Raw genomic sequence first — 14955 nt, forward strand, 5'->3', positions numbered from 1 at the left:
TTTTTCACCAGATTAAATAACTTTAAAGTTACATATTAATTTAACCATCACATCTGTCTTAAATTCCTCAATCTACTTTTCTGCAGAAAAGATTTAGCAAGCCTTAGCATGGCTTTCTTTATTCACAGAATGAAACTTCGGAAGTTGAATTTACAATTAGCCTAATCTAATCTCACTGAAATTATCACTGGGTTTAAATAAAACAAGGCTATGTCAACATTGGTCTCTGCTACATAGCGGAGTGGCATGTTTTCCTAAAGCGATAAAGTGCAGCTAGGTCCCTTGGCCTTTGTGAGCAGCACATTCTTTTTGTGACTGACTTTTTCATAAACATAAACCATGAGGCAGTTACTGTGATTCAAGGAATTCTTCATACCTTCCTGTCCCGTGTCCTGAAATGTTTTGAAATTGCAAGAGAAGCTGCTAGAACAGATACTGAGTAGGCTCTTCCCCAAAGAACTTGCAGGAGCTAAGGTGGAGAGGGACCAAGTATTATTCTCCGTGTTGTACAGTTGTGGATCTGCAGGATGGAAAACTTGACCATTGCCCATGAGGAGGGATGCAGAGACAAACTAAACGTAACTCTGTCTTGAGTGTCTGCTGACAAAAGACCTTTGAAGATGTGTATGCGTAGTTTCCCATATTACTCATACTTTTAAGTGACTAACACTCGGTTAGAGACTATATTTAGAGCATTCACTTCAGGACAAGCTTCCAGACAGATTTCTGTTAGGAGCTGTGACAACTTTTAAGCAGTAGCAGGCTGAGCAAAGCCTTGTGCAAGGAGCCTGCGGCTGCAGTCAGGGAAGCTGGAGAAAGGATAAACCTGGCTGATCCACAACACACACTGTCAGATGCCAAAACCATCATGAGTTGACTGTATTGCCATCAACCTGGGTTTTGCAAATAACAGTTCAAGTACCCCTTTACAGTTACTGGTTTGAGTTCATCCTTCTGCTTGAAGATCACAAACCCTGTCATGAGTTGACTGTATTGCTATCAACCTGGGTTTTGCAAATAATGGTTCAAGTACCCCTTTACGAGTTCATCCTTCTGCTTGAAGATCACAAACCCTTTAAAATTAATTCCTGATCTTATACTATTGCAGTCATTGTAAACCTTTGCTATTCATTTTTTAAAAAGTGTAAGCAAGCAGTGTACATACAAGGACCTTTGGGATAGACACTGGCCACTGTTGTAGATAGTGGAGGGAAAGGACAGTTCAGTCAGCAAGCTGAAGTAAAGGCCATGTGCCAAAGAACACTTACCTTGGGTCTCAGCCAGGATTTTCCCAAAGGAAAACATTTGCTGTGTTGTAGGTGCTGAGCTTGTTTTCTTGGTTAGAACAGGAGAGAGCACTTGGCTTTTTCTAGTTTATTGCCCGTTCATATCTTACGAAAGGCTCGTTTGGAAGACCAGGTTCTGACATTTTCCTCCCCTGCTCTTTCAAGTCAAGTCAAACTGGCTGCTTACAATCCAGACCATGCTATACCATAAAGTATGTTAATGTATTTCTTTAAATCTCTCAAACTACTTCTTCAATATCTGAAATTTATAGAAGGAATATGTTCGGGACACACACACACACACACTATTCTTACATTAGAGTTTTGACAGTTTCATCTTCTCTGCTGTGACAAATGACAGTTTAACTGTGTGTGACACAAGTGGAGGAGAGCTTTTTCCATGTGGGCCCTATTACTCATGTTACAGGTTCAGCTTGCAACCCTGATGGGGCTTCCACTCCCCACTCGAGCATCTAGAAAACAACCCCCACAAAGTAAGATGATGTCCTTCTGCTGTTGTAATGATATAAACCAGCTAGTGGAAGGATCTGGTAAACATCAGTGGTGTAAACAGTGGGAGTATTTAACATAGGAGCAGGGATTAATAGAAGGTAGCAGATTGTTAGGTTGGTTTAGCTGCATGTAAGAGCGTGTCCTGGGAGTTCTTTATTACGCTCTTTCTCCAAGGAGTATTATATTATAATTGATTCCTTATTACTTTGGGGGGCAGTGCTGATGGAGAGGGGGCCTATTTTTATGGGAGACATTTAAGAGGGTTTCCCTCTCTGAAAAGAATCACAGTGCTTTTGGAAGATATCTGGTGTCAAAATTTTGTTGTGGCAAAATATTCCATTATTATTCACAATAACGAATGAGCTAGCAGCTTGCAGGTGGAAGCTGATACTGGTTGTCAATAGCTGGTTGAAACTCTAGCCTCACAGATGAAAAGCAGCTGGCACTAAGATTAGCCATAGTGGCATTCTGCAGCAGCGTTGCAGAACAAATCCAGAACAGTGGTGATTAAGTGCTACACTGAGATTCTCCCCCTCCTGTAGTTCAGGATGGTTTGGAAGCTTCAATTCTACTGCACATTGAAGGTGAAGGAAATTATTCAGGGTATAAAATTAGTTTCTCTAAGGGAGAAAGTTGTTTGGCTCCAAGTAATTTGGCTGAAAATTCATTAAATCCAATTTTCACGGGAGTCTGAAAGTGTTGGGGTATCTAGAGGCCATGGTTTCCCCTCATCTCCAGGATCTGTCCAAAATGAATTTCCTACAAGTATTTGAATGACTCCAAAGTGATTTAGACAGATGGTCCAACTGGCTTCATGGGTCTATAATTTCCCTCAGAAGGAATTCCTTGCCAAAATTGTATTTGTTCCAAACCTGAGTTTCCTATTTTCTAGCAGGAGGCTTTTCTTTGTTGATTTAGAGCTGGAGAAAAATGACATTATAACTAAACACCATCCTGAATCAAAATGGGGAATAAGTTCTTTTGGACCTGAAAGCTTTACCTAGAAGTTCCATGACACAAATTTTGACAGTATATGACATTGTTCACAACAGGGGGTTTTACAAACCAGGAAAAGGTTGATCTGAAAAAAAAATCTTGTAATTTGCCTTATAAGTGAAAATTGTGCTGCAGAAGGTAGTCTTGAGAACTCCAGAAAACACATCTTATCTAAACCGTCAAGAATTTGGAGGAGAGGGAAATTCAAATAGAAAAATGCAAATATGATGAATTGGGCACAGTGATTTTTATTTTTTTTTTTTGTCATAACTTTTACTGCTTTGCTTGAAATTTCTTTCTCTACTCTGGAGAACAGCTGACATGGACTTTATTATTAGGCTCCTTCCCCTTTCAGTTAATGTTCATTTTGTCAACGTGGTGAGACCATCAGCCTCTTGGTTTTGTTAGGATTATCGCTTGTTTTCAGCAGTGACCTTACCTGCAGTCATGGTGCAAAAAGAATGCTGCAGTGTAAATGGATTGCTGTATTGGCTTGTGAATGTCTGTATTAATTTAAAGCAACATTTTAAAACTTGAGTCCATTTTAAAAGTAGCTAATTCCCACATCATGTATAAATCTGATACCATGATAGGCTTTGAGTTAGAGCACAGGAAATACCAAGAGCAGGTGAAATCTTTTGAGACAGTAAACATTGATTTCTTTCAAATGGTTAATTTCCCTTGGAGTTTCTATTTTTGTTGTGTTTGTTTCTTTAAAAATCTACCACAAAAAAAAACCTGCTTTCCCCATTCATCATTCTAAGCGAATTTCATGTATTCTCCTTGTCTCATTCTATTTCTGAGCAGGAAACTGGTCTGATGAAATATTAGTCAAGTGTCAGTTCCCAATTTAACCCCATCTAAACTAATTCTCAAACCATGTTGATACCTCCCTATGCACCACTGCATTTCCATGTTAAGCTTTAAGACCTTTTTTTAGTGATGAAACAGACTCAAACAGTGTTATGCTCTGGAGCTGTGGGGCACTTTTAGTTTACTGGTGCTTTGGTATCAGAGGAACAGTGAAGGTGTTCTGCTGAGTATACAAAACTTTTTGAACCTGTTCTTTTTAGTAAAAAAAAATGGTACCTCATTCATGATCTGAAATTAAAAGATTTGTTCTGCTTTAGCTTAGATTTTGAACGAAAGTGAAATCTGAAAGGACATGGTCTGTGTATCTGGAAATAGCGTTTTAAATGATTGGAAACTAGGTTGAATAATCTGGCTTTGAAGACTCATACCTCTGTCTACTTATGTGTGATCAGTTAATAAACAAAATGCCAGAAGAGGTGTCATGAATATACTCCACTGATTTGCAGAAACGGTACAAACATTGCAGCTGTCCAAGTGGTTTCCTTACAGGGAATAAATGCTAGTTACTTCTCCTGACACAAATGTAAGTTATGTTTCAAACAAGTTTTGATTTTCTATCTGCTCAAGCTAGCTAAGATTGTATCTTCAGTTCTAGTCCAAGGTGGTATATAGGTATATGTCGCAATTTTTATGGGGGAAATGTGTGCTGTCATTACCGTCTGTTCTTAAATTCTTTATACAAAGCTTTTGCTGTTCTGACTCAGATTTGTCCTTCTCTAACTCCTGATGACAGCTTATTTGGGGGTCATGTCTTCCTACAATGGGCTTCTCCATTTCTCCAAGTTGGGGTTTTAGTTAGCTTTTTTTTTTTTCCCCCCCATTATGTTTATTTTAAATCAAGTTTAGTTAATGGATTTTGGGTACAAGCAAGGAAACGCTGCTGACCCCTTAGTGCTTGGATTGTCACTGGGGATTGGGAACAATGAGACAGCTGAAAATAAGAGCAAGAAAAAGCCTGAGAGAGGTCAATACAATCAAGATGGAAAGCAGGGAAAAAGAAGCTGGAAGAGGCAACCAGATTTAGAGACAGAAAATGTCTACATCTCAGTAGACTTCAGTTCCCTGAAAGAAAATGGCAAGCTGAGTGAAGGCAGAAATTTGCACGTAAGCCAGCAAAGCTGCATGAGGCAGTCTTCAAACCAGAGGTACCACAGCATGTGGGCATGCCTTCAGATCTCTATTGCTAAAATGGCCATTTGTTGTCACAGACTGTTGTTGATCCAGAGAAGGTGCCATTAGTTTCCCTGACTGCCATCACTTCAAGCCCTGTTTCAGTCTACTTGTACCATGTGTCAATGCCCTGTTTCTGTCAGAGGACACAACGGAATTTTGTATCATTATCAGGTATTAAGATTTAGCATTTGCATAGAATTTTCATGCACTAAATGTTTTACAAATATTCTCTAATTAATCATCTTGGCCCCTACATGGACTGTATGAAATTGTAGCTGTTTTGCAGATGGGGAAACAGCAGCTGACTGAACTGCTGGAGGCAACGCAAAAAGTGCTTTTGCCAGTAGCAGCGCTTGGTACTCAGGCTGTTTGCTTTATATTTGTATTCAACTCATCTTCCTGATTATTGTGTACTGTACCTCTTTGCATTGATTTGATGCAATATTGATGAAGGTCGTTCATATTAAGGGTCAGCTCTGCAGTGCCTCTCTCTCCTCTGTTGGGGGATGAGGAATACCATGTGGCATCCATTTGGATGGCAGGAGTCCCTGGGCTACTCCAATGCCGAGCACAAGAGTTAATTTTCCTGACAAATACCTGCTGCTGATAAAGGAACTGATGACTCCATAACTGGTAGCTTAATCAACCATGGTCTCTTTAAAAATGTATAGAATTTCTAGAAATGTATATACATTAGCGTTCTGGTGTTATTCACCATCTGGATGTTTGTCATTTGGTTATTTTGAGATATATGCCAAAAAGGTTACTTTAAAAAAACAGACTGCTATTAAGGTTAAAAGAACAGATTTTTTTGGGAGTCTTAGCATTCTTTGACCCTGGTGTCAGGCAAATAGTTGGTTCCATCAGTTGTTGTTATAACTCTTTCCTCATACTTGCCAGCCTCTTTTATTAATGTAGGTGAGCCAACACAGGTCACAAAAGTCCAAAAAATATTTAAAGCATTTTTTTTTTTCTAGACAGGAAAAAAGCTAAACCCATGAACTTATGAAATGCACAGTCAGGAAAATAGAAATGAGTGGCAAAACCTCTGTCAGTGTTCACTCTTAGGTTGCATGTAATTACAGAAATTTCATTGCAGGTTCTAATGTATTTTGCAATTTGAATTTGTGTATGTGCTCAGACATTCATTTTAACTCATGAAGTTGTTTTTCAAAAACTTTGCAGAAATGTTTAGTTTGTCTGACAGGAACCTGGCAATGATACTGGGTAAGTCTAAATTCAACATTTGTGGGTTTTGTTGGGACTTCTAAAACATTTATTATATCACAAATTCTAATCAAAATATTTTGAGATTCCAGACATTCTGTAAAGAAAATGTTATTGCAAGTGGTTGAAAAAACATATTTTCCCTACTTCTTTAACCAAATAAAGAACTACTTAATGCTTAACTTTCACTGTGTAACATCACCTGGCAATGCCTACCTACATAACCAGGGTGCATTTGGGGAATTTGTGCTGCTTAGTTACTAGAACAGCTACAGCAGGGACTTGACCAGTTACGCTGGATATACTTACACTTCACAGTACAAGGACTTCTTCCTCTAAGAATACAGATGGTAAGTAACTTTTTGCTAGAGAAGCTGAATCTTGTTTCATTTGATAAAGAAGCAATGTCATTGGAAACATCAAGGTAGTAAGGGTCTGATACTACAAGGTACAGGGCAATTTACTAACTTTCTCTGCAAAATGATTACCAAGAGCAAAAATTGCTTTAAAGGTAACTGGAGGAACAGTTCGCTCTAAATTGAAGTAGTGCAACTCTTACTTTGGCTGAAATGAAACTGAAATCCTAAGAAAGGATAGAGCTCCTAACAAAAAGATACGTTCAGTATTTGCCTTTTAGAAACTCTGTGTGGTTGAAGGGGGAAGCATGAATTTCAAGAAACTTCAGAATTATTCATGCAAATTTATTCAGGGAAAACCAGCATCTCAGGGTGAGAACAGTCCAAGATTAAGCCAAAAATAATCTTGTTTTCAAAAAGCTGTTTAGGAACTTGATACTAATGACACTTGGAGCATCTCTCATACTCTCAAAGTAAGTAATAACCTAGTATTTGCTGTTTTCTATGGAGTAGAACTTTCACTTCATCCAGTTGCAAAGCCTATTTAGATGTCAGCACTGAACATGCCATTACTGAGTGACACTAGGTTCCAACACAGGATCTTAAAACCTTAAATGAAAGTTAAGGGAGTTTTGTGGATAGGTTAATTTTCTGCTTACGGGTTTTTTTTTTGTAAATTTTGATGCAGATGTGATTGACTGTATGAAAAATATTAAATGGCCACAGGATACCTTGTCATTTTCCATCTACATCCTTTGATTACTTCCAAATACTGAAGGAAGCCCTTGTGCTTGCCAATAACTATAATTTTATATATAATTTCAATCAAATATAAAGGCATTTATTAATTCCTGACAAGCCAACTGTAGTAGCCATTTTAGGAATGTATTGTCATCTAATTGAGTAGTATTATTTGTTGACTCAACATCATGCCCAGTGCTTTGAACTTTGGATTTAAAAAAACAACTGTCAATTGGTACACGCATATATATTGATTTTTTAAATAATATTTAACAATGATGTAATACAGAAAAGAAAGCCACTAGAATGTTTCCTCAGCTGCCCACTGACTGTTACCTAAACCTGTCCTTACAGCAAAAGGGATGCAGCACTCCTCAAGAAAACCATGTTTCTTTTGAAATTGGGAATTTCAGTCAACTTCAACAACATTGAAATTTTACCTGCACTGGTGTTAGAAAATATCTCACAGCCTCAATTCTTACTTTTCACTGAAGATGAAAGGCAAGCACAGATAAGGCTTCTTATTAGTTTTCCTGTCTGAATGAAATCAGAATCTTTAAAAATGATTATTTGCAGAGGTATGAAAACCAGGCTGCTCAAGGACTTCTCCTTCACTTAGGCAGACAGAGAGCATATGTTACAAATAGATGTTTTATGACATAAAATGATTTATTTTATTTAAGAAAAAAGATAGGAATATCAGTCTTTTTTCAGTGCATGTATTTGAACGCCCCATTTTCTCAATCTTATCCACAAAGTCCGAACAGCTGTGTACAGGGAATTCGTTTTTCATTTGTTGACTTTTCATGCATATGAATACACACTAGCAGTTGTTTCTAAGAAAAATCACTTTGTCAGAACCTAGCAAAATATGAAGGCTTTAGGACTGTGCTACAAGGAGATGACAATAATGCAATGAGTTGGGAACAGGTTCAAGGCTTTATAAGGAAGATTTATGTTCCAAGGAAGACACTTCAGCATCTTACACAGGTGGGTTCTGAAGCTGCCTTCTGCTAAATGAAAATGAGGCTGTGCGTATAGCCTGTCTGGGATAATGTGGTATTTTAGGTCATCAAACTTAAGATTAAGTCCTTTTGCAAAAACTATTTTCTGAAAACCCTCCTTATTTATTTTACAGTATGTACATTTACACAGCATGACTTATTAAGTGAGACTGATGCATCAATCAATCAGCATCCTTTTAAAGGATGTAACAAAACTAGAAAATAAAGTGCTTGTTTGCTTCATCTATGTATGCTGCACTCTTATGTTCCTCATGTCTTTCAGCAGCATAGTCCTGTAGATTGCCTCCAAGCTTTCCATGTATTCTAAATAATCGCTCACTCGAAATCCATGGAGTGCTTCTTCCTGCACAAATACATACAGAAAACATTTATTAGCTAGGAAAAAAAGATGCACAACTCCAATTTAATGAATTCCAAGCTTCTAAAGATAGCTCGTTTTGTTCTGCTTGTCACAGCCTGGGTGTTTAAAATACACACATTTTATTACATTTAATTTAGAAATAAAGAATTGGTAATAGCTGCTTCCAGACAGTTCTTTCTAATTACAGTCTTGGTAGCAAATAGTTTTTTCAGGTGGATGTTGTTCATCTCATTTTTGGAGAACATGCAATATGAAGTTTTTTAAGGAAAACAAAGAAAGCTTTAAGAAGACAAAGCCAGGTACTAAAATATTCTTTTAGAAGATTTCTATACCAGTACATGGCATGCTAAAATTTTGTTCATGTGGCTTTTATAACCAACTACATTCTCAATAAAACCAGGAGAATAGCAGTACATACCTATTTGTAAAATCAATGATAAAGAAAGATCTTTATGAAGTGCTTAAATAAAAACAGAATAAACACTTCTGCACCACAGAGTAAAAGAAGGTACCCTCAGGAAAAAGAAATGAACAGGCCACATTCCTTCTTGTGGCTAGTATAGTAGAGGGAGACGGAGGATGCATCACAGAAAGCAGGACCCAGAAGAACAGTCTGGGTAAAATGGGTGAATTTGTTGCTGCTTTGAACAGGAACAACTTGTGTGTCCACCATCTACTAAGCAGTATTACCCCCATTGGCAGCATGTGCTGCAAAAAGCTCTCTGGAGCCAGACAGTCCTTGTGGACACATGTTGTATCTGCTGGTGTACTGACTGTGCATCTCTGCTAAGTAGAATTCTCCTGAGAACACCTACACAGGCTTGGAAGGCTGCATTCTGGCATGTGAACAGGACTTTGAGTTTCTCCTCCACTACTCACAAGTGAAAGCAAAGCCACAATTTTACTTCCCAAGTTGCTCTTCATGCACTGTGAGAAGGCTGACTACAGTGGAAAACTGACTCAAATAGAGAACTGTAGCAAGTGTTAATTTCTTTTTTTTAAACAGTTAAATCCTATATTGATTAAATGCGCGCAAGTACTAAAACATTGTCAATAATACCACCCATACCCACAGAAAATAGAGAGTAGCTAAATTACGCCTAGAAGAGACTGACATACTGGCCTACGTGTACTATTGTAAGTCACAAACCCTGTAGTCCCAGTTCCTCTCTTTTATCCAAATGAAACCAAGATCGTCAAGACGGGTTTACTGAGAGGGTAGGTTACAGTAGTCTTGGTTCACACGTGGAAATTACAAAGCTATGCACCTTCATCCTTCCACGAAAGGATTAATAAAAGACCAAGCAATAAATTTCAAATTCAGTTAATGCTGAAACTTCAAGATATCTCAAAGGGATCGTACCTGTCAGTAACCCATCTCAGCCAACAGAATCAGAAAAAAAAGGAAAAAAATATTCATGGGCAATTCTTTCTTTATGTCTACTTTCCTCTTGGCACAGAGGAAAGGCAAATTATAGAGTAATAGAAGATGATCTCTTTAACGGGTGGTCATCTGTTTTTTAATCACTAGAAGGACACATTGAAAGGGTGAATGTTTTACTTATTTTAAGTGCTAGGGATAATGTCCTATGAACTGACAGCAAGTTCTCTCCAACTTCTTTCTTCGCGTGCAAATGAAAATATATTTACATTTTAAGAAGAAAATATTTGTTTTTAGTTTGAATAGCTAGTTGGAACTACTTATTAGATAATACCAACAAAGGTATATTGCTGTCCAATCATCATCTTTTCATTACAGATACAAAGCATGTTAGAAGCTTAGAAACACAAAGTACTATTGGATCTTGGAAGGAGAATAGGCAGCAGGACTTGTTTGTCTAGCAAATGACCATTGCTAGTATGAAGTTCAAGATGTGACATTACATTAAAAAAACCCAAAATGAATATTCAGAGGTTGTAGGTGTGTTGGGTTTTTTTCTTAACTTGGATTGTGTTCTCAGAGTAGTTTATACTTCCACTTTTAAGAGAATTGCCCACTACAGTAATCTAAATTTGTGAATGTTGGGCTGAGAAAGAGGCTAAAACTTGAAACTGAATTTTCTTATTTCAATAGAAGGGCAGCTAACTAATGCCTTTGCAAGTATTAAACCCAAGTAAGCTCACATGAAGCCCATAATATAGCTGAAATTGAATGAATACAATGACAGAATATTTTTAATTTAGATGAATTAGTAGCTATAAAAAGCAAGAGTACAGTTTAAGTATGCTATTAACTCCTCTTTTTCTGCAGTAGTCACTCAGTGAACTGTAAATACTCCAGTTGTGCATTAATATACAGTATTTCTCATTAATTTAACAGTACCATGTCAAATCTTTGGCCTATTTATACTGTAGGTGACAACATACAAATTGTTTCTTCTATAATTTACTTAAACTATCCCAATAACACCATCAAGATGAAGTCGTTTTTAAGCCACATTGACCAAAACCAGGTCAAACAAAACAATTCACTCGTTAGGCTGTGCACGAAACATTTTCAAGGAAAATGATTGAGCTGACGTACTATTCATATTTAAGAATGTTAGTTGGATGCAAACCAGTCAGAAAACTATTGTTAGGACAGAATAAGATGCAGATATATAGCTCTCAAAAGAATTTTGACTGGAAAAAAAAAAAAAGATCAGAAAAAACCGCAAAAATGTCTCTGGGAAGAAGAGTCAAATATTTGTATCTATTCATGACGGCATCTATAGCTAAGCAGTACCCTGCAAGAAGTATTCAATAACCAAACATAATTTATAATATGGCAAAGAATATGTAATTCTGAGGCTGGTTGTATAGTAATTGGCATCTGTTCAAAGTAACAGCTCACTGAGCTTTGTGCCACATCTCTTCAAACTTCTGTAGGAGACCACTGTGTAAACCCACCTTTCTGTAGAACATCTAGTTTAATGAGACTGGGGCCACACAGAGAGAACTGAATCAAATGCCCTCATGACTTAAGGTGGCTACTTAATTTGCTTACAAAGGGAACTGATCAGGACAAAATGCAGGAAAGCTATTCTCTGGAAAATACTATACCACAATTTCCTAACAGGAAGTAAATAAAAATTGAAGTACTATTATTTCACTCACTTAAATTCAGCACGTGAAATTCAGTAACAACTTCAGATTAAGTAACAATATATACTGAGAACTTTGCTTCCCTTCAGCAACTAAAAAACTGAAAAAGAAACACTTACTTTAAGAAAAACCTGGAGATCCTGGGCTTCAGTGTGCTTCAGGATGTCTTGCTGTAGGTGTCTGAACACAGAAATGCACATATATATTTGATAATCAGGACCAAGGAAAATACATATAGCAATGTAGTGACAGATCTCACTCCAGTCCATGTAATTCCAGAAACACTGAGTTATCCATTGCAGACAAATCTAGAGGATGAAATTATATATAATTAAATTGGTGTAGACATTCAGCCATAATTGATCAGCTTTATCTCTTAACTTTTCTACACTAACAACCCTTTTTCCTATAACATTACCTTACTTATAAAAATAAAATATAAAGTACAAAAGAAGCCAAGAATCACCATTTTTTAAATCACAGCCTCTGAATAGCATTCCAGTGAGTTCTGCTAAACATAACACCAGGCATCTGTGTACCTCACCTACCTGAGTATATTCTGGCAACTCCTGAGGTTGAGACATAAAACTCAAAGTCCAATAGAATGCGAAGGTTGATTTTTTCAAGATTTTTTTAAAATGTGGCTTAAAGGTTAATGAGGGTAATGAAGGTGTGCTTAATGTGGATTTTCCTTTGAATTGAAGTAGTTCTTTACCTTATAAATGAATGTTAGACCCTTCCCTAAACACGTTTTCATTTAATGAAGTGGGTGTGGAACACACTTAGCGACTCCTTTTTCCGGTTCTAAATCACAATGTATTAACATGCGTACAGCACATTTAATTTAGTTCTAGACCACAAATCTTCTGCTAATCAGTCCTTAAAGTATTTAAAAATATGCAGCAGCAGAAGTAGCAAGATTCTAATTAGATGACAGCAGCCATACTCTGGCATTAAATCCATTTTCAGGTATTTATTGATGCACACAAGCACTTAAATACATCAGAGTTGTCTTCAAAGTTCAGGGTTTGTTTGTTTTTCGTCCTGCAGCAGAACTGCAAAATCACACAGAAGATACAGTGGCACCCACCAGTGGCATTTCAGTAATTTGTTAAATAAAAAAAAAATCCCCAAACAAAAAACCTTGTCAAGCAGTTTAGAACAACAACTAGTCTATTACTAATTGAGTGCAAACAACTAGAAAAGCATACAGTATAACTTACACAAGAATAGCTGAGAACAGAGTGACTGTCCCCATGTATCTTCCCACCCCAAAACAGGAACCTTATTACAAGCACCTTATTCCTATGCTGAGATAAAGTCCCTCATCTGCCAAACTTCTCTCCCCAAAGACCAAATCCCAAGCTGACTATTTTAGGCAATATTTGTACCACACTGACATCTGCCCCCATGAAGAAGTCTCTTAAGCTGCAAATCTTGTAGCATTTTTGAAGGCATAAGATGAAAGATGTTTTTCTTGCCTTGAAACTGTGGTAAGAGGTCCTTTGCATCAGCAATCTAACTCATTATTGCATGAAGCTGTTCACGCTTCATCATGACCGTAGTCTTTACAAGTAATGCTCCATACATACCATTCCATATTATCAAAGAATTGTAGTAAGAAGGTAAAATGAAAGCTAACATTAAGGATAAATATTCTTCTTTAGGAACATCTCTTTAATATATAGAAGATTAGTGTGTTACCTGACTCTAATAGTTATGGCAGCTCATATAAAATTAATTTTGCTCTCATATCACCTGAACTGCTTCCTATTATACACCTATCCCAAACTACTCATTTCTCTCCTATGGAAAATTTAGAAAATTATTCCAGGGAATAAGATAATTCTATTTATTTTTAATGATAAATCTGAGGTTTTAGTATATGTTAATTTTACAAGTTTTCTGCACGAACATTTAATGGAAGGTCATCACTGGCATTACTCTACCAAAATCAGTTGCTTTCTATTTTCAGACGCTCTAAGTCACTATGCATTCCATACTACCTCTTATCCCCAGTTTCAAAACCAGCACACAAGTGCTGTACAGAAAAAAACACAGAAGTTCCTGAACAGCCTTGATTTTGTGGATTTAAGTCAAAAAGTTGATGATACTTTGATACGCTTTCATCAGTTACCTGGGATGGAGTGAAACCAGACATGTGGAAGGCTGAAGAGACAAGTGGCAACTCAGCTTTCAGCAACATTTCAACGTGGTGAGCACTGCAGAAATAGACTGGATGGATGCCAGATTCCACTGTGGTAATAGGCAGGTGCATCTGATTAACAACAACAACATGAGCATCAACAACAAAATTGAGGAAAAGGATTATAGACTACAAAAATGTGTTATTTTAAAATACCTTGGTGAAACAATACATAAAAATATGCACATTTACTTGTAAGATAAGTCATCCCAGTTATTTCAGAGGCAGAAAACAAAATAAACAAAAAAGCTGGTACTACCATCAGGAAAAACATGTAGTTAAACTAAAGATAATTAAAAGTTAGAAACTATTAAATAAATCCTAACTATTCCTTTGCATTAGCAACCCAGTTCTTTATTGCACATAAACTTTAATTGCCAAAGCAGGTATGAAGAAACTGTTGTTATATTTTGAACAAAAGAACAGAATAAAAAAAAAAAAAAAGACTAATTTCTGTTAGATTTTTTTTTTTCCTGTTTACTGGTGGATAGACTGGTACTTCTATGGTATTTGAAGTTGTTTTCTGTGCGGACATTTCTTTGCAGTACGTGTGGCTGGTGTGAGTGAAATTCTATTTTGTGCAGCAAAAGGAACAGAGGTTTCATCAGTATTGAAAGCTCTGAGTATCAGTGCCTGGTTTCTAGGTAATGAATCCTTGGCTTCATGCTAGAAGGTCAAGGGACATCCTTTGGAATTTTCCTCCTTCTTGAGGCAGGCAGCATCACAGTCCAATGGCTGAATAATTCCTCATTCAAGTTTTCACATTTTATTTTAGTTTACATTGCGGTAGCTATGCAAACAGGTTAATTATTGAATTTTCTCCTTGTGTTTTCAAGATATATTATGAAAAAGAAATTATTTAAGTATTGGGAATGAACAGAAGCACTGCAGCAACCTGCCTGCCATGCTGGGTAGTTCTTGTATGGAAGACAACACTGAAGTTCTCAGTGCTGATGGTGCTCAGCACCATTATATTCGCACAATGGAGCAAAATTTCATTGTACTGGAAAAACCTCAGGGCTGGACCCAGTGCTGTGAGTGTACCGATATGGTTACTTCTGGTGGCAAGACAGACCAATTCATATTAACGCAGAAGCTTGCGTGCAGGAGAGGT

General features: G+C 37.1%; 1 protein-coding gene across 1 annotated transcript in view; it reads right to left on the minus strand.

Annotated features, from left to right (window-relative positions):
• Positions 1-8413: 8413 nt before the first annotated feature.
• TBC1D32 (TBC1 domain family member 32) overlaps positions 8414-14955 on the minus strand; it is an 80229-nt gene continuing 73687 nt past the window's right edge. Inside the window, exons 32-34 of the mRNA XM_009645194.1 lie at positions 13773-13913; positions 11755-11943; positions 8414-8533 (exon numbers count right to left, since the gene is read on the minus strand). Coding sequence (XP_009643489.1) covers positions 8414-8533; positions 11755-11943; positions 13773-13913 — 450 coding nt within the window. The remainder of the gene's footprint in view (positions 8534-11754; positions 11944-13772; positions 13914-14955) is intronic.

The sequence above is a fragment of the Egretta garzetta genome, unplaced genomic scaffold (genome assembly GCF_000687185.1).
Source record: "Egretta garzetta isolate BGI_Z169 unplaced genomic scaffold, ASM68718v1 scaffold18, whole genome shotgun sequence".
In the NCBI taxonomy this organism is placed as follows: domain Eukaryota; kingdom Metazoa; phylum Chordata; class Aves; order Pelecaniformes; family Ardeidae; genus Egretta; species Egretta garzetta.